The sequence below is a fragment of the Cannabis sativa genome, chromosome 6 (assembly GCF_029168945.1).
Source record: "Cannabis sativa cultivar Pink pepper isolate KNU-18-1 chromosome 6, ASM2916894v1, whole genome shotgun sequence".
Classification (NCBI taxonomy): domain Eukaryota; kingdom Viridiplantae; phylum Streptophyta; class Magnoliopsida; order Rosales; family Cannabaceae; genus Cannabis; species Cannabis sativa.
In genome coordinates, this window is record NC_083606.1 from 7,404,026 (window position 1) to 7,425,451 (window position 21,426).

At 36.1% G+C, this 21,426-nt stretch overlaps 2 protein-coding genes across 2 annotated transcripts; both read right to left on the bottom strand.

Moving 5' to 3' along the window:
* Positions 1-6,315: 6,315 nt before the first annotated feature.
* Positions 6,316-8,634, bottom strand: LOC133039126 (protein FAR1-RELATED SEQUENCE 5-like). Its single transcript, XM_061117948.1, has one exon. The coding sequence runs from the start codon at positions 8,632-8,634 to the stop codon at positions 6,316-6,318; it is 2,319 nt and encodes a 772-aa protein (XP_060973931.1).
* Positions 8,635-11,510: 2,876 nt separating this feature from the next.
* On the bottom strand, positions 11,511-16,280 carry LOC133039127 (uncharacterized). Its single transcript, XM_061117949.1, has 2 exons — positions 15,594-16,280; positions 11,511-15,443 (listed from the first exon to the last, which is right to left on the bottom strand). The coding sequence occupies exons 1-2, from the start codon at positions 16,278-16,280 to the stop codon at positions 11,511-11,513; spliced, it is 4,620 nt and encodes a 1,539-aa protein (XP_060973932.1).
* Positions 16,281-21,426: the final 5,146 nt, after the last annotated feature.

The window sequence follows — 21,426 nt, forward strand, 5'->3', positions numbered from 1 at the left end:
CACAAACCCTCTCTTCTTAGCAACAAACCCAAGCCCATACATGTGTATTGAAATTTGGAGTTAGAAGTTTGTGTTTGTACATTTATATTGTTGTTAAAATTTAATTAGTTTCAAGTTTATTATTTTGATTTAGGTGTGTTGTTGAAACTTTAAAAAGATTATTAACTTATTGTTGTTGTTATAACTTTTATTAGTCTCAAGTTTGTTGTATTTTCTTAAGTGTTTTGGAATAATTATATTAATGATAGTTTAATTATTTTGTGATGACTTCAAAAAAAAAATGTGATAGTTCAAACCGCATAAACTGCAGAAACCGCACCGCACCGCATCATTTTTTGCGGTGCGGTTTTTTAGTATCGCGGTGCGGGTGCGGTTTGGAAAATTAGAAAAACCGCATGTGCGGGTTGGTTTGAAAAAATGGTTAAAAACCGCACCACCCGCACCGCGAACACCCCTACCTGTTAACTTGTATTTGCATACTTGTCTCACTCTGTCCTTTTTGATTACCACATGTGTTTGCAACTTTCATAGCCATTTCATGTTCCTTAAACTCTACATCCCTACTAATGATAAATGATGTATTTCTTATGTCCTTCTTCTAGGCACCATAGCTTAGCTTCTAGCCTTTTACCCCTTTAGGATTGTTACATTTATTTTTATGTACTTTTATAGTCTAATTTAGGATGTGTTTTAGTATTTTTATTGTGTTTTTTGTGCAAAATTATGTTTGATTTTTGTTTATATTTATTTTTTAAGAAAAATATTTGGAGATCCTCAATTTTGGTAATTTTGGTGTTCTATAAGCCTTTTTGAGCAAAAATGAAAAAATATAATGGAGAAAGGAAACTATTTTTAGCTTGGATTGATTTCATGTTGCCTATAATAGGACAAAGATTTCATTTTTAGCTTCAAAATTTGTGGTCTAGAGTCAAGAGTGATCACTTTTTAAAAATAAATTAAAAAAAAAAATTAAGTTTTGGATGCTAAACATGCTCCGTTTGTGAATGAAAATAAAGTTTGAAACTTCAAGTTAATTTTTGACTATGATCCATTCATTTCTAAGAAAAACTTTCCAAATGAAAGTTCTAGATCTCTCTTTTATCTGTCCAAAACATCTTGTATGATTCAATTTCGAGCTATATCAAGAGAGTTATGCTCAAAATACTATCGGTCGTCGCAGTAAAAAATTAAAAATGGAAAACTGCGAAAATTAGCGAAGAAAAGAGAAAGTCGCTTGTAAGGCTGCGATGTTAGTAAAAAAAAATCCCTAGTAAAATAGGGATAATTACATAAAAACATTAATTTTTGTAAATTTATTATATTTTTACGTTTAAAGTTTTTTTTTTACGGTATTTTATAAAAATACAAGAAAACAATATGAAAGTAATATCAAAACAACATAAAAAATAATATATAAATAACAAAAAATCAACAACAGAATAACAAGAGTACAATAGAAAAATACACTAAAACATTCTATTTTATGTAAATAAGATCTAAAAAATTATAAAAATATTAAAAATTCTGTACATACTATATTTTTGTAATTTTTTTTATTATTTTTGTATTATTTTAAAATTATCCCAAAAAATAAAGAACTCACTGTGAGTGTAGGACTAAAAAATAAAATGTTTTATTTATTAATTGGAGAGAAGTTTTTATAAGATATTTTTCAAATTAAAATAATTTTCATAATTTATTTACTTTTCTGGAAATCTTTTGTTTTGCTATTAAAAATATTTCTATAACAGCTACAAAAATAAAAAATAAAAATCCAAAAATTTTATTAAATTATTGTATGATTATACATTTACATGTTATTATTTGGTGATGATACAAACGAAATCATGATTTAAAACATTGATATAAATATTGTATTGTAATAAATAATAAGTAATTACGTTGATTGGATAAAATATTGTGTTGTATTAATTATTATGACCACAAATTTTAATATAATGTAAATTACATTATTTAATACATAACAAATAATCTATTAACTTATATTATAATATTTACAAAAGGTCTGGGGTTAAGGACCCCGACCCAATTACTCGAACCCAATTACTCGAACTCGGACCTTGACTTGAACCCCAGACTCCAGCCTCGGACTCCTGACCTGAACTCAGAGTCGGCCCTGAGAATATATGGACCTAAGAAAAATTAGATTTTTGGGCCCTCACTCTCAAAAATATATCTTGTCCTGAACTAATAGTCGAGGTCAGGGTAGAGTTTATGATAAAGATAATATAATTTTATACATCATGCTAATACAAGTCAATGCCAAATATAGTATTATATTAAATACTAATACAATATAATACAATCCAACACAATACTATACACATAATAACATACAATACAATACGACGTACCAAACATGCTTTGAGCTAATAGCCATATTAGGTAAACAATGTAAAACTTGCCTACGTACTTTAGTGAGCTAGTAACCTAATTTAGTCAAGTTAGTTAGATAATGTAAAACTTACCGATAATTTACTTATAATTAAATATTTTTCCTTATATATACATATTTTTCATGCACAAAGGAAATTAATCTTTCTTAATATTTTGCTTCCTCTTCAATATTTTACATGATCATTTGTCTCTACCTCTACCAATTACATCAAATCATTACATCAAAATTTTATAAAAATACTCTTTGTACGATTTATGTAATGATTTTGATGTAATTGGTAGAATTGATAAATACTCAACTCTATTATTAAGTTGTAAATGTCTTCCTCAGGTACATTACATATATTATTATTTTTTTTAGATAGTATTGTCTTCGAAGCTCATTACAAACTCAAATATATAGTCTTCAGTAAATTAAACATGTTACTAAAGATATATGTTTGAGGCAGAGGAAAGATATATAGAAGAGCAGTTATTATTAGGTACTAGTGATTTCAATAGGGAAATTTGATTTTCTATACTTAGAAAATCAAAAAATTTGATTTCTAAACCAATAATTTAAACCCTAAAAAAACTATACCTTTTTTTTTCAAAACCCCAAAAATACCCCCAAACTAAAACTATCTCTCTTTCTCTCTCTATCTACCCGGTCCCAAGAATCCCACACCCCAGGTCCGATGGTCGGACCATGGGGTCCGACCAATCGGACCCATCGGACCCCAAGGTCCGACCATCAGACCTCTCTCTTCCCCTCTCTCTCAAATCGCAGGAAAAAAAAAAAAAATTAAAAGCCGGTCGGACCTTGGGGTCCGATGGGTCCGACCATCGGACCCGAAGGTCCGACCATCGGACCTCTTTCTTCCTATCTCTCCCAAATCGCAGAAAAAAAAAAAAATTAAAAGACGGTCGGACCTTGGGGTCCGATGGGTCCGATTGGTCGGACCCATCGGACCCCAAGGTCCGACCATCGGACCTCTGTCTTCTTCCCACTCTCAAATCGCAGGAAAAAAAAAAAAGTTTCGGACCGGGGCGGGGTTGGGGTCGGACTGGGGTTGCTCTTTCGGGTTGGGGTTGGGGTCGGAGGGGTTGGGGTCGTGGTCGACGGGGGTGAGGGTGGTGATCGGCGTTGGGGTTGACGTGGGTGGGTGAGGGTGGTTCGGGTGAGGGTGGGCGGTTGGGGTGAGATAGAGGGAGAGAGAGATGATGCAGAGAGAGAGAGAGAATATTGTGAGGGGGTATTTTTGGGGTTTTGAAAAAAAAAGAATAGTTTTTTTAGGTTTTAAATTTTTGGTTTAGGGAAAAAAAATTTTGATTCCCTTTCAATATCATTATTAGGTGTTAATCTATAAATAATTAAACGTTTTTTATAATTATTATTTATTAAATTAAAATATGTCGGATACTATTAATAAAAATATAACATTTTATGCATGCGATGGTATATTAAGTACCATGCATGCCTTTAATATTTTTTTATATAATAGAGTAAAGTTTCTCTCCTCCAAAATCTCTTCTTAAGCTATTCATCCTTTCAACATTCTTAATTTCTTTCTTGACAAACATATTACAAGTCTTCGAGCTAGGTGTGGAGCCTCCAAATTAACAATTTGGTCAATTTGAACATGCACCCTTATTGAGTTTCCTTTTGATTGAGTCTATAGTCGTACGTCTTCAAATGATGTTATTTAGTCTTGATACATGTATTGGGCTTGGAGCTAGACAGATTTTTCTTTATGAGCATGGACAAATTTGAAAAAAGGAAAAAAGGACAGTAAGGCCAGTAAAATAAGTCAGACACGATAATACGACTTGAAACTTAAATGAGAGTTAGCGGGTTTGAATTTTCCTTAATTAAATGGGTTTGGGTCGTATTTTTGTTGACTCGTCTATAACTCGTTTAATAAACGTTTCCGGTTGACACGACTTATACGAAACTGACTCATTAATGACCTATTTAAAGTTATTTTAATACTTTAACATGTTATAAATGGGTCATAAATATGTTATTGGTTGGCATACACGGTTGTGCCGTGTCAACCGGCCATCTATAAACGGGTACGTCGTGTTTTCATTTTCTTAAACAATTATTAAACAGGTCATGTTTGGGTCAAGTATATACTTGTTATACATAGATCATGTTTTAGTAGGTCAAATTAGGTTTAGTTATACTCGTTTATTAGGGTACTTTAGAACATGTTTTCGAATCTTTTATGTCAATTTGGGTTAGTTTTGTAGTTGTTTTTTTGTTTATTTCAAGAAAATATGATAAAAATATATAAAAAAAAAATAGAGAAAAAAGCTAAATTATGGAAAACGGGCTAAAATAGAGTTATCTTGCGTCTCAGTAAGTTTGGTGGTGTTCAAGAGAAAGAATGGAAGCAAGAAATCAACCAGTCAGAGCCATTACTCGAGAAGATATGAATGAGCAAGAAATGCCCAGGGCTGTGGGTCCACTAGGGAGCCATGACTTCGAGAGGAAATTTTGAAACAAATAAATAAAAAGATTATGGAAAAAAAGATGGATTTGGCAAGTGGAGTCGTGGGGCTCCGATACCCTAAGTTGTGGCTCCTGAGTGTGTGTGTTTTTTTTTGTTTTTGTTTTTTTTGTTTTTTTTTATCTTTCTTAGTTTAAAATTTATAACTTTTTAGTATTTTCTTGAAAGCTTTTTTAGACTATATAAACATGTTATTTTCTGTATTTTTAGTATGTTTTTTAGAGATTTAGACTCAAAAACTCTTACTTAGCAACTTTTTTTTTTCTTTAATTTCGTTTATGTTCTTATTTTTAATTATGAATGCAATGATTATGAATATAATTTTTATACACTAATTTTCTTATGTAAGGGTTAATAGAGTCACTTTATAATTTTCGATCTATTTTGTTTTTCTATGAAGCTCTTTTGATTTCTTCCTCTTTATTTCAATCTATATTATTTAGGCTTAATGCTTGTGAATAATTAATCAGTATTTTTGCATGTTTTTTTAATTATTAAAATTTAAATTCAAGAGATTGAGAGTTGAGTATACTCTAGTTATATAGACATAGGTTACATATCCAATTTAAAATTGTTATCCAATTCAAGCCTAAATTTTCTATATATATATATATATATATATTTATAGGCAGCCGATTTTGTGCCCATATGTGCAAAACACGGATTGGAATCCGTGTACGGCAGGTAGGTCCCACGTTAGAATAGTTATAATTTTTAATTATTTAATTAAGTTGGCAACCGGTTATTCTAGGTTTGGTAACCGGTTGTAAATTTGTATTTTTAATTAAAAAATAAAAAGGTACAATTTAATTACTGTTCACGTCAGTTAAAGTAAAAAAAAAGTACAACAGCTTTACTGTTCGTGGCAGTTAATTGTACAAATATACTGTAGGCAGTGGGTCCATGTTGTCGGAGTGGGGTTATTTTGTTATTTTACATCATGTATGTAATTTTGGAATTGTAGTTGAGTACAAAATATCACGTACCGAGTACATTAATTGTTTATGCATGCTGTTTAGTAAAATTAGTGTACAAAATATCACGTACTGAGTACAAAATATCAGGTACAGAGTACATTCATTTTTCTTTCGTAGTACATTGTTAAGAATAATTTGTTATAAATTATGAAATTATGTGTTGGTATATATTGAGTTTTACGTTGGTGTATTATTTTTATTTTTATTATTGTGTATAAAAAATTAATTAGTATGGAAATTTTGACCTTATAAGATTGAATTTTCTTGGGTAAAATAATTTATTTGTTCATTAATTATAAATTTGAGATTTGTTGAGATAAATACCTTAAACACGGCAAACATAACATGAAGTATATAAATGTAGAATTTTTGAAGCAATAACTAGAGTCATAAACCTTAAAACATCAACGGTTAAAAATAGCTAGTTATATATATGAATGACCATAGTATGATTCTTGTGTGGAGGAAGGCGGTTCAGGGAAATACGCGTTGGAGTGTTCATTGAATGAGTCAGTTGTTGGTTGATTGTGTGCTGACTGTTGCCCCTGAGATCCAGTATTCTGTTGACGGTTTGGGCACCGCCGATAATCATGGCCTGATGAGCGACAAATGCGACAATGTCTTGAGTTTCTTGGGATCTGCTCCCCGTTCGGTCCTTCCCTTGGATTTCCCGTACCCTTTGTTCTCACAACTTCAGGGTCTTTAATAATGTTGGGGTTGTTACGATATCTTCCAGGTTGTGGCGTCTGTCCTTCTGGATTGGAACTCATCTCAAATTCTTCCTTGAACATTAGAGTTAGCCGTTCAATCTCTTCCTTTGCACGCGTGTACGAATCCTCTGTTTTTGCTGCATAGAAAGTGAAGTTATAAGTTAATGAGCTGAGAGATCCAAACCTAGCCATCTCATAAATGTGTTGTTGTTCTTGTGCCGGGAGGTTAAAATGTAGGTGGAGATTTGTCTTCGCGGATTTGCTCCATCGCTTCATGAGAAGAGTATTAGGTATTCTTTTGATGTTTAATCTTTTCATTGTAGCCCATAAATGTCTACAAGGGTACCCCTGACTTTCATATAGCATGCAGCTACAGTGTAGTGCTCGTTGGCCTTCACAGTAATGAACTCGGTATCGGAGTTCCGGATGCTGAAACTTTCCAATGGTGTATATCTGCCACTCTCCTTCTTGCTCCTGACTTATGACAAAATAATTATTCTCTAAATCAAGCTGCTCAACAACCTTGTGGTACATAGTTCTTGTGTAGAATTCAGCACATTGGTTGTAGTACGTGGTCAAGCATGTAGGATTAGGTGGGTGAGGTCGAGTGCATCTGCTTTTGAAGTCATTTGCAGTCTCGTTGTGTCTGAGCTTTGAGACTGTCATATCTATGGTTGTTACAAATTCACGCAAGCAATTATTCTTCTCTAAAAAATTTTTTAGGGCTGAGTTGATCGATTCGCAACGTTGTGTGGTTCTCATTCCTGCAACGAATGAACCCCTTAAATAAGTTTCTGCCCACTGTTTTCTTGTGTCGAATGTTGTTTGGCACCATTCATTATCTGTTAGTTGTTGGGTTTCGACGACGTCTAACCATCTTGCTTCAAAATCCTCCTCCTCGTAGTAGTTGTACATTAGATCTTTAAATCTTTTCAAGAAGATCGGATCTTTAACCTTTTTGGAAGCATTTGTATTGAGATGCCAAGCACATAAACGGTGTGTAACATCAGGCATGTGTTCCATGATGGCCTGTTTCATGGCCACATCTTGGTCAGTAACTACAACATTTGGCTTCTTATCTCCATGGCATTCGAGAAATTTTTGAAGTAGCCAACGATAGGATGGAAGCTTCTCGTGGAGGAGGAGAGCGAACCCGAAGATGCATGTGTTGAAATGGTGGTTTACGCCAATGAGAACAGTGAGAGGCTTATTGTACTCATTTGTCATGTAGGTGGTATCAAACCCTAGTACATCCCCAAAAGCCACATAGTCGACACGTGAGTTTCCATCTGCCCAAAATAAGTTAGCCAATCGATTCTCCTCGTCCACCTGATATACAACGAAGAAATTTGGATCCCTCTCTGCGAGACAATCAAGAAATCCCAACGCTCCTTCCGAGTCCGTCTCTATCTTTTCTTCTCGCTTGGCACCAGCAACCCTGTTGTAGACATCTCGAAGTTGACATGGCATTCTCTCGTAACCTCCACTTTGCAAAGCAACATGAGACATTATGTTGGCAGTTTTAATTCCAACTGAGTTCATCGACCTAACTTGGGCAAGTAAGCCATCAGACACTACTCGGTATGATCTCAAAAATTGTACCTCACTTGATGAAGCGAGGTCGTGATTGTGTATTGTGCTGAACTCTTTGCATTTCCAAGTGTTAGACGGTTGTGTGAGTAAAATACGTAATGCTGCCTGACATCCGGTTCTAGTGACATCATGAGGTCTCTTTTTTCTTTGTCTTTCCGTTATTGTGATTCTTTTGTAACCCTCGGAACAACAAACCCACCTGCGCATTACGATGACTCCGTGAGAACGTCGTACATCATCTTTTCTTGTGCCGAAACCCATCCGTTTCGCATACATTTCGTAGAATGCTTCCCATTTTCCCAGTTTGTCGAGACTCTTGCCTAGGACGTCACATATTTGAATCTCATTCACTGGTTTTGTGATGTTTAGCTCTGCTGTTATGCTTTCCCATTCGTATGTTTGTTCCTCATTCATGTTCTCTGCTTGAGACTCGGCCTCCATATTGTATCTGTTTGAATTAACAAATTAAATGATAAAGTTAATAGGTAAAGAATGGTTTTCGAGAAAGATAAAAAAAAAGGACTTACTGATAAGTAACCAATTGTTCCTTCGACGTTAATGTACTGGAGTGGAGTTACAGTGTTCGATTGTTATTGATATCCAAGAATTAGAGATGAAGAGTAAGGGAAAGATAGTGGTGAGTCGATTTAAATTAGATTTTATGAGATTGAATGCCTCAGATTGTAGAGTAATATGGGTTGGTGATCACATTTAAGTGTGTTGGGCTGATATTAATGGGCCTTTGAAATATTGGAAACTCTATTCCACTGTCTTCGTACTTTTGAACAGTAAAATAGTACAATTACATTTACTTTTGAATAAATTAATTGGAAAATAAGGTTATTGTATGATTTTTGGGTTTAGATATTTTGTTGAGTTGTATGGGTTGGTGGTAACATTTACAATTGTTGGGCTTATATGAATGGGCCTTTACCAACCTTTTTTAATGAATTAAACCACTTCGTACGTCAGGAAAAAAGTAATAGTACATTTTTTTATTTGTGGAAAATAAAGATTGAAAAGTAAGGATGTTTTTTTTTTGTATGAAGTGATGACATTTTTTAGTACAATGGGTAGTTTCTCCCATTTATATATGTTGGGCATTTATATATGTTGGGCTGATATTAATGGGCCCTTCACCTACATCTTCTTATGAATTAAACCGTCGTTGTACGTTAGAACAGTACCGTAGTACATTAGGTTTTTTTGGGAAAACGGGACTGATGAATAATGTTGACATTTGACCATACTACGTACGCCTACACGTGTATTTAACTGTGTAATTCAGAAATTTAACCACCCCTCTTTTGACACATCAGATGTGCCCAATGGAGTACATCCCAATAGAGTACAGCTAAGTAAAAAACGTACTATAGGGTTATTCTCCACGACTTATATAACACACTTGAGACGTTTTCCAATCCAGCATAAGTTTATAGAGAAATTAACTTGTAATTTAGTTATTAGCATTACACATATCAAGTATGAGTTCAGGTCCACACTGGGTTATTTTTAATGGACCAAATGAAGGTATCTATAGTAGGTACGAAGACGCTGTAAGCAAAAACACTACTTCTGATGCGTCCATAAAAATAATTCGTTATGAATCTTTCATAGAAGCTTTCTCTGCTTTATGTCTACATGGAGAGACGGGACAATGCTTCAATGGGCAGCAAGTTAGAGAACTTTGCTGTGTTAATGAGTTTCCCTGCATGTGGGATTCTGATGATGATAATGATGAAGAGGCTATCCTTAATTCTGTTTGCTCACTGTTTGATGAGGGTGAATGCTCTGGTGCAAATAAATCACCCGAACAGGACAATGTGAAAGATTCGACTGACAAAGGTGACGACCGAAATGGAGATGATATAGAAGTTGGGGACAAAGGAGGAGTGGATACTTCTCCAAAAAACAGTAAATGATGCACTGTGTTAGTGTCCAAGTTATGTTATTTTATATTTTGATGCTATAATGTACTATCAGTATTTGTTATGAAATCTGTACTTTGGTTTATTTTGGAGTATTAATGTCACTTTCCTCATTAATTAATTGTGGAATTAAAAGTGAAGTGAATCATTGTGAAATCACAACTGCAAACAGAAATAAAATAGACTTAAAATAATATAGTAGAGTTACATACAACTATATATATAATGGAGGTAAGTTCTTCAATCTCTTTAAATGGCCTAACAAAAAGTTGATAGAACGGCCATATGAGATGAGTTGTAACAAAAATACACTATATATATATAAAATACCACGATTGAAACCGAACGGATGTTCAATCAAGTTCTATAACTTGAGGGAACTTCCGTTGAGACGGAGGGCTATTGTCTCTGAACGGGGACTTTGGTCGTGAAGGACTTTCTCTTGGAGTAGTGTTTGGTGATTCTTGTTTTACATGAAGTGGGTAGTGGGGTATGGACACCTCGGTGTAGTCGAGAATGTCATCCATGATACCCTCTAATATTTGTCTTGAAGTGTTGGCTTCTTGCATGGCGTGGGCTGTATGGTACAGGTGTTCCGCCAGTTTGTACGACTCCTGCTTGGCCTCCGTGGCTCGTGAATGAGCCTTCCTTATAAGTTTTTCGTGTTCGTGGAGAACAGACTCGAGCCTTGCACAGTTAGGACATCCTGACATGGAGGCTGAACGGAGTCTTGGACTCCGTGACGGTGTACCTACGGGTCTTGTGGAAGAAAAAGGATGCGGTGGGGATTTTGGAGGACTTGTTTCAAAAGGGTTGAAGTTTTGGTAAGGGTCCATTTGATTTAGGAAATAGTAAAACGGGGTTTCAAAAAAAATGCTTAGTTTGTATAACCTAACCTTTACTTATATAGTGGTTTGGTGGGTTGATGTACACCTGATTGGGTTCATGTAATAATAATGGATTTTTTTTTTCCCAATTAAATCATTTAATAGTTAATAAATTTTGACAATGGTAATATCCACTTACGACAATCTCAAAAATCCCAATTTACCCATTTAGTTAACCAATTTTAATAGAAGGAGAAGGTCAATCAAATCCAAACAAAATCTAAGTAATATCGGGAAAGTACTATGTGATGTGACATTTTTCTATTAAAAAGGAAAGTACGTACGGTTTTATGATTTAAATAATAATTTTCAGAATTAAAGTAAAAATACAAATGTCACATCACCATCTTCAAATAATAAGTACATGGTTTAAATGGTGAAATAAAAAATGTGATGTGACATCCACTCATTTCAGTAGTCAATAATTTATTAAAATTTCACATCATAATCGTTGTTGGGACCACTACCATAGTTTTTTTTTTGAAGGAAAATGGTAACTTTATTAATAAGAAGATTCAACCACTACAATAGAAAGAAAATCAGGAGGAACATCATCCTCACTAAAAATACGATCTGGATACAAACAAGAGCTACGAGCAAGACAATGTGCAGCTTTGTTTACAGAACGTTTAACAAAATTAATTGAGACTAACGGCAAATCGGCTAAAAGAGAACGACAAACCGCCACCTGAAGGCCAAAAGGAGAAGGTATCTCCACCGTGCTTTGGACTGCCTGGACGACAACCAAAGAATCGGTTTCAAGGTCAACCGGTCCCCAATGTTTCCTCTTTATCCAACTCAAGGCCTCCTTAACCCCTACCAATTCAGCCATAGCCGAATCCACACACCCCACTCGTAAAACTGTGAAGCCTTCAATGAATCGACCCTGAGAATCCCGGGCCACCCCTGCCGCTCCAAATCGACCATCACTTGCAAAGATTGCACCATCGACATTAACCTTAATCTTTCCCATAAAGTCCTCTCTTGAACCCGTAGGAACAAGTAGAGACCCCATTCTCCTTTGTTGAGCATTTCTCCATTGATTAAGGACTACTCTTGCCAATAGAATAACCTCCGCCGCTGACATTGATTTGTCCCGCCAAACCACCTCATTTCGGGCATACCAAATCGCCCAAAGAACCATGAGCAATTCTTCCTGGGCCGTGGATGAGTGTTGTAGCAGAATGTGGCTAAACCAATCCCAAAAAGACTCCATAGGCGTATGACTCCAATTTAGAACCGAAAGATGCCAACAAGACCGTGCAAAAGAACATTGCACCAACAAATGGTAAATTGTCTCAGTCACCTGGTTACACATAGGACAAGCTTGGTCTAGAGGAATATGTTTGGTGGTAAGTTGAACCTTAGTAGCCAAGCAACCAGATAAAGCACGCCACATAAGTTGGTGCACTTTGGGAGGGACATGAAGCTTCCATGCAATTTTCCATATCTTAATCTCAGACTCACTAGTATTAGTGATCTCTGAATGGTGCAGCAACCGATATGCCTCCCTCACAGTATAGAATCCATAAAGATCCTTATGCCAATACCAAGTATCCATAGGAGTCTCCTGATCAATGTTAGTTCGAATGATGATCTCTTTATCTCGGTCATTGAATATATCTGAAACCACCTCTAAATCCCAAGCCCGTTCTCCTACCACCATGAGATTATTAACCGTCCACGTCTCCATACCAGTAGCTCTAGAAGTAACCCACGGTTGAGACTCATCCGCAAGCCACGGGTCAAATTGAACACTAACATTCGTACCTGGACCAACCCCCCGACGAGCTCCCTCCTTAATCAAAGCTTGCGTTTCAAAAATACTCTTCCATATGAAACTAGGATTCGGCCCAAGAGAAGCACTCAAAAAAGAACCCTGAGGATAATATCGGGCCTTATATACCCGACTAACAAGAGAATGAGCATTTGTAACTAACCTCCAAGCTTGTTTTCCCAACATGGCTAAGTTGAAATCCCTTAAGTCTCGAAAACCAAGCCCCCCATGATGCTTATGGCGGCACAGCTTCCTCCAACTCACCCAACTTACCCCACGGTTCTGATTGGATCCCGAACTCCACCAATATTTGCTCATCATACCCTCTAGCTTATTACAGGTTTCCACCGGCAACAAGAAAACAGACATAGCATATGTAGGAAGAGATTGAGCCACTGTTTTAATCAATACCTCTTTTCCGGCTTTTGAGAGCAAGCGACCTTCCCAACTCTGAATTCTCTTCTGCATCTTATCCTTCAAGAAGCCAAGAATAGCATTTTTATTACGACCCATGATACAAGGAAGGCCAAGATACAAACTGTTTTCAGGAGCTTCATTCATTCGAAGAAGATTACACATATCTTGTCTAGAGGCCGAAGTTGTATTGAGGCTAAAGAAAATAGTAGATTTAGAGTAATTAACACACTGACCTAAGGCTTGTTCAAATAGTTGAAGCAGAAGAAGAACACTACGAGCCTCCCTTTCAATAGCCTTACAATAGATATAGCAATCATTCGCAAACAACATATGAGAAATTATGGGGGCACCATTACACACACGGCAACCATGAAGAGCTCCCCGAGCTTCAAATCTTTTTATGAGAGAAGAAAATCCTTCAGCACACAAAAGAAATAAATAAGGAGAGAGCGGATCTCCCTGTCTAATACCCCTTCCAGGAACAATTGGCCCCATCTCACGACCCCCATGAGTAATAGTGTACGAAACCGTTGAGACACAATGTAAAATGAGATCAACCACCCGCGCATGAAAGCCCATTTTTAGCATGATATTCTTAAGAAAAAGCCACTCAACACGGTCATACGCTTTACTCATATCAAGCTTAAGAGCGATATAACCTTCCTTTCCAGCTCTTTTCCGCTTGAGATAATGCATTACCTCAAACGAAATCATAATATTATCGGTTATAAGACGCCCGGGAATGAAAGCACTCTGATTCTCTGAAATGACTGCAGGAAGAACATGCTTCAACCGATTAGCTAGAACCTTGGAGCAAACCTTGTAGAGGACATTACAAAGAGCAATCGGGCGCATGTCACCCATAGTAATGGCATTTTTCTTCTTAGGAATCAACACTAAATTAGTATGATTAAGACCAGCAGGCAACTGTCCAAATAAGAAAAAAGATCGGACCTGTTTGATGACGTCATTACCCACAATTGCCCAACACTTTTGATAAAAACCTGGAGTCATGCCATCGGGTCCAGGGGATTTATCTGGGTGCATCTGAAATAGAGCATCTTTCACCTCCTCATCGGTCAAAGGTTGCAAGAGAGAGTCATTCTGGGTTGAAGTCACAGTAGCAGAAATCCCATCAAGAACATCATCCATAGTACAGTTGGAGCTAGTAAACAGATTCTGGAAGTAAGAACACATGACATCTGATAGACCCGATTCCCAGTCAACCCAACTTCCATCTTCGCATTGGAGTTTATCAATAGCATTCATACGGCGCCTAGAAGAAGCCGTTGCATGGAAAAATTTGCTATTTTTATCCCCCTCCTGAAGCCACAATTGTTTAGATCCTTGGCGCCAAAACACCTCCTTCTGAGTAAGAACTTCAAAAAGTTCTGTCTCAGCTTCCTTATATTTAGAAATAGCATCGGGATCCCTACCTTGCTTCCACCGCCTCACCTCCTTCTTCCAATATTTTATACGAGAAGCAAAATTACCCGAATAATCTTTGCCCCAAACCGAAAGAGATTCCCCACACCGTTGTATTTTCTCTTGGATACCCGCTAGATTGTACTCCTCCCAACACTCCTTTACCATCTGATAACACAGAGGTTCCCGAAGCCAGCAATTTTCAAAGCGAAATTTGCGACTCCCGGAAGCTATATTATGGCGAGCCAAATCAAGAAAGATGGGACAATGATCAGAAGAAGATACCTCGAGATTAATAAGTTTAGCCCGTGGGAACAGTTGGAGCCATCTGTCTGTCACCAGAGCACGATCTAAACGGACCTCGATCCAATTATCGGTTCCCCGACTTTTCTCCCAAGTGAACTGATGTCCGACAATGTCTAAATCAATTAATCCACACTCCTGAATAGTGTCCCGGAAGCCGTCAACTAACCAGTTAGGATAGGGATGTCCCCCTTTTTTGTCCTCTTGAGATAAAACATTGTTCATGTCACCAATTACACACCAAGGAAGAGTGTTTCCACGAGCCAACGTCCGGAGTTGCTCCCAAGAAGCCCCTCGCAAACTTCTCTTAGATTCCCCATAGAACCCCGTAAGACGCCACTCCCCAACATCAGTAGGCCGCACCTCCACATCCACAAAATTCGTGGCATAGTTCAACACTTTGACGTCTTCCTTATTTCTCCATAGTAAAGCAACCCCCCCACTCCTACCACATGCATCAACCGCAAACATACCTTCAAACTTCAACTTAGCTCGAACTCGCTCCAACACATCCTTACGACACAAAGTTTCACATAAAAAGATATAATCTGGTATGGGCTACAGTATCATATAGGAATTGTATCGCCCGTGGGTTGCCCATCCCACGACAATTCCAACTTAATGTACTCATAATGCCCGGTGGGCCTGGAAACCAGAACCCACCTCGAACTCGTTTTTTGAGAGTCCATTAACATCCATATCAGCACTATCCTCCGCTTCCATATCAACATAGTCAGGCCCACCAACCCCTTCATGTTGACGCCTTCTTTTGGACTCAGTAGAAGGCCCACGGCCTCCTTGTCCTCCATGTGGACCGATAATTCCACCAAGGAAAAGTGAAGATTGACCTTTCCCGCTTGGCACATGATTTCCAAACACAACTGACTTTCCTCGTTCATTGACACTAGACTTGGAAATATTAATCTTGTTGCCATTATGGTTCAAATTTTCATTAAGAGGAATATTCCCATCCTCCACCAAATCTGGAATATCATCAATCACCTTTGACTGGGAATTATTCTCAAACTCCAAGCAAGGTAACTTCCCAGTTTGCATGGCTGGTCGCTCATCCTCCTCCTCATGTCGCACCGGGGATGCATGGTCAAACTGCTCATCGGCCTCCGTACCCGTACGCAAATACTGAGAGCTCAATAGATAATTTTTCCTTCGTGGTTGCGCACGCATAAAGCTCCCATAAGGTTTGACAATCTCATCCTCAGGTGTATCAAATAACTTAGGGCAAAAGTTTTCTGAATGACCTATCAAACCACAGATAAAACAAAACGTCGGAGCAAATTCGTATTTAAAATTGGCATAAAACCACTCACCACCCATTTTCTTAAGCTTCATTCGTCGTTTCAATGGGACATCAATGTTTACCGTCACTCTGACTCGGAGATAATCCCGCCAAAGACCATTGTAATTCTTAGGATCCGATTAAACAAAGGAGCCAATGTAGTTTGTAGCTGTAGAGACAATTTTCTCCGTCATAAATCCCGTAGAAAGGCCATGAATCTGTACCCACATATCCAGTTGATTGAGTTTGACAGCTTTCGGATCTCCACCTCGTGGAACTCTACCAAATATCAATGGTAGCCTATTAAAAGTCCAAGGACTACCATTAATAACACGCTTAATGTCGATCTCATGGTAAAACTGAAATAGAAAAAGGTTCGGCCCCAATTCCTTGACAAACAAGCCTTTGCCCGGCTTCCATAACCCAGCCAACGTATGTTTCATAGCGTCAAAATCTATCGATCTCGCATTCAAGAACCTTCCCACCAAACACCAACGATCGTCCACCAGAACCGCTTCCTCAACATCGTCCTCAATCTCAAAACCACATTCTTCCTCATCATCTAATTCTATATGCCCATACTGAAATTCCATATCATCCATGACTCTACTCGACGAAGCCATCTAAACCAAAAAAAAAAAAAAAAAAAACAACAGAACCGAGAACAATAATCACAACACACAATAATCTTCTCAATACGCACCCAAGCAGACCCCGTTGTAAGAACCAGTCAACAACACAATCTACACTCCGACGCAATCCCAAAGACGCAGAACTCTGCTGAACCCGCAAGAACCGGCGATGAAGGAGAAGACACTCTCGACGCAACCAAGCAACCCCAGAAACAATCTTGACGCTTCTGGAAACCTAGGAAGATCAACGAGGGAACCAATACCTTTGACTCCCTGCTCCACCGATGAAAACGCAGCAAATAGAACCGAGAACCCAATCGCAAGAAACCAGTCGCGCGCAGGTGCAGAGAGAACCCAGAACCCGTGAGAAAATCGATCCAAAACGCAGCAGTGAACTCTGAGAACCTTTGAAAATAAGAAGGAGGAAGCTACACATACGACAACAACCTCCACCAGTGAAAACGCAGTGATCGGTACGTGAAATCTCAAACGCAAGAAGCCGTCAACGTAGAACCAGACGTACGAAATTTGAGAGAAAACCCTCACACATGCCAGCTGGCAAGACCTATCATTATTGTTCTGTTTTGGACCACTACCATAGTTAATTAACTTAGTTTTGTTAATTTTGTTGGGTAATACTATCATAGGGACTACTATCGTATTAAAGCTGACCTAATTCATTTGTCCAAATTTTAATAACAAAAATGTGATATTAGTATATTAGAGCCCAACAAATATTAAATCTCCTTAAGTAATATACGTAGGTTTCGTGTTTGCATATAGTATCTTAATTAACTCAAATCAGGGAATCCCATGAGATCTGCATGTACTGAGTTTGATTTGACGTTACACTGTGACATCTCTGACGTACGTTATTTAAAGTATAGGAAATATTCCATTTAACGTCAGTGAGTACACTGTGGGACGTAGACAGAAAATTAAATATTGATAAGACAACAATTGGTTTTTTTAGTGAGTATGTAGAAATTAAAATTAGAGGAAATAGTCCATACTTGGTTAAGAAGATTACAATATTTGGACAATTTTGAAATAATTCCCAACAATATAAGAACGTGGACTATTAAGAATGGGTAGTAGTCCAAATTTAGTACAACTCCTAAATAGGAAATGGTTGAAACTGTATTAAATTAAGTATTTTGCGAATAAATATGTACGAAATTATAGTTTACATTTGACAAAAACTTCTAATTATCTCATTAAATTCAAATATTGAGTAAACATAATTGCACCGTACTGTATTTACGGTGTCAAGTACTGTGCACATATATTGATGTACGTTATTTTCAAACTTGAACTTATTGAGATATGGGAGATCCAGCTTCTGCCGTACATTGAAATACGTCCCAAATATATTTGCTAATTAATTTGTGGGAACCACATTACAATTTTTCACATCTTGATTACAATAAAGTATTAAACATTACAAATTTCCAATATTAAAAGTGAACACCCAACTACCATTACCATGAAGATGTTATGAATCCGTGTTGGTAAAATTAATATTAAATATTTTCATTTAAAACCTGATTTGACTAGACTGTACAACCTATCAATGAAGATGACTTTGTCAATGCATTGGAAAAAGGCATTTGGAAAATCCAACCAAATGGTGATGTGAGTTCAAATTTCAAATGAAATAATATTTAAAAATAATAATTAATAATTTCGAAGGTATTACTAATTACTTGATAGTAATTATATGTCATTATTTTACTAATTTTGTACCATTAATCCGTATAAGGTCACAACAGTAGGGTGTACGATCTACTTTGAAAACCCTAGCTCATCCACTTATTTTATTATGGAATTATTTTTTAAAATCTGACATTGCAAGTGTTGTTCATAACTTATTGGAAATAGTGAAACTCAATGGCACATATTGGGTCAACATAGTTCCATTCCAAATAAAATTTAAGTTTACAGTTACAAAGACATACACAATAGAACAGAATTTGTACATAACATAGTTCTATCCCAAAATAAATTAATTAGGATGTTTTTTACACTGAAAAATGTAGGTTGTATTGAGATATACTATAATATCGGTACTGTTATCACATGATGCTTTATCTGACTCAAGACTTTAGTTTTCCACCCCGCGTGTCGATTTTGGTCCAGTGTTTGGCGCACCGACGGCTGTATCAAATATGATAACACTCATCCCCCGATGGCCTTGTGGACTGCGGGAGGTTGGGTAGGTTCGGTTGGATGGGATATTTGGCGGCGTCTCAAGTAGTTCCCTCCAGCCTAATCCACCCATCCGAACCCTTCGTCAACATTACCTGAATATACATGTAGTACGTACATAAAATTTCTAAGAATCAATTTGTAATAATATACTATTGAAATAAATAAACAAAAATAGTTGAGTTATTACCCAGATTTATTATGAGATGATTGATTGAATTGCTAAAATTTCCTTAATGCATCTACAACACACGGTTGTAGTGCATACCAATCCTTCTGTTTACACATCTTCACTTCGGTGCAACAACAATACATAATTTATTTTTTCATATATTATCCCTACACATATGTGTACAGGAAGGGAGTGAGTTCTCTAGGAAAGAGAACAATACTAAATTGAGGTGTGAAGGAGTAAGGACAGGTAGAGGGGTATATATAGTACTTGTGGATGTGATTGTGTTGTGTAGTCTTTTCAAAAATTAAAAAAAAAAATTAATACAAACTGGAACGGCTAAAGATGGGGTGATATGACACCAATACAAAGCTGATTTTGTCAATGCATTGAAAACCGTTAGTTCAACATACCCAACCAACTAATAAATTTTCCTTGAAAGACGTAATTTGAACCAACCTATTGACCGGTTTTGTTATGGTTTGGTTCAGTTTGTACGTGTAAGAAATTAGTACAATTTGTGAGAAAAATAATTGTTATTAGTTTGTTTTGGAATACTAATTTCCAATAATCAGTTGACATGTGTAGGATGTATTACCTTCTTTAATAAAATAAAAAATATTTATTTAAATATACAAACCTTTGAAGTCAATATGAATGAAAATAATGTTTTAATTTAAATATACATTTTGAATTTTGACTGGGTTAATATCAATGAAACTTAATTTTTGTCTTATGTTAATAAAATCTCCTACAGTACATATGATGTGACATATAACTATGTAAAACTCAGCCAAGTACGTTTTTATAATAAAATAATAATTTCAACACTTAAAGTAAACAACAAATCCTTCAAAACCCTAAAAAACGAATTTAAATAAATGAGGAAGACCTTTTTTGTATTTTAAAATAATAAACATTTTAATAATATTTCCCTATCACTCCATATACGGTGAAATCAGTAGGTTGTACTATCCACTTGAATAACCTAAAATAAAAATTACGTAGAAATCTGTTATTACTATAATTAAATTATTTAACTAATTCTGTTCTTAATAAAATTACAGAATTTATTAAAAATAAAATCAAGTAATATAGTACTATTTACTTTTTTGATCTAAGTCAAATATTGTATGTATATTTTTTAGTACAGTTTTCTTAAAAAAAAATGATTTTAATAATTAATTAATATCTCATTGATTGGGACAAGATACCGTAAAATACGGTTGTTTAATTTTTGGTATTGTTTATTAGTGGATTTAATATAAACCAGTTAACCATGTACATCTTCAGATTGAGCGTCAAATAAAAATAAAAGACAAATTATGCAACCAATTAATTATCATAATTATTTTAGTACGTAAATTGATTAATTATCATTATTATTTGATACTGTAAACATACATTGTATTGAGATGAATTTGTACATATACTATAACATCGGGACTCTTATTACATGAGGAAGCAATTTGACCTAAGACTGTAAAAAACGCTGACATTTGCCTCCCGCATATCTTTTCTTCAAGGGTCTGGCGCACCGTTGTGTCAAATATTATAACACTCATTCCTCGGTGGCCTTGTCCACTCGGGAGGTTAAGGTTCGGTAGGATGACATATTTGGGTGGCCGTTTTGGAAGTAGTTCCCTCCACCCTAGTCCACCCATCCCAAACCTTCGTCAACATTTCCTGAATATACATGTACCACATACATAAAATTTTTAAGAAACAATTTGTAATAATATAATATTGAAATAAATAGATATAAAGAGTTGAGTTATTACCGAAATTTGTTATGAGATGATTGATTGAATTGCTGAAATTCCCTTGATGCACCTACAACACACGGTTGCAGTGCATACCAATCCTTCTGTTTACACATCTTCACTTTGGTGCAACAACAATACATAATGTATTTTTTTAATATATTATACACACGTCTACATATAGGGAGTGAGTTGTCTAGGATAGAAAACAATACGAAATTGTGAAGGAGTAAGGAGAGGTAGAGGGGTATATATAGTACTTGTGGATGTGATTGTTGAGTGTAGTCTTCACAAAAATTTAAAAATAATAATTAATATAACCCTAGGTACGGCTACAAATAACCTAAAGCTATTTATTTGACTTTTTCAATCCCTTGAAAAACGTAATATCAACAAACCCAACCCCCTACTAACTTTTCCTTGG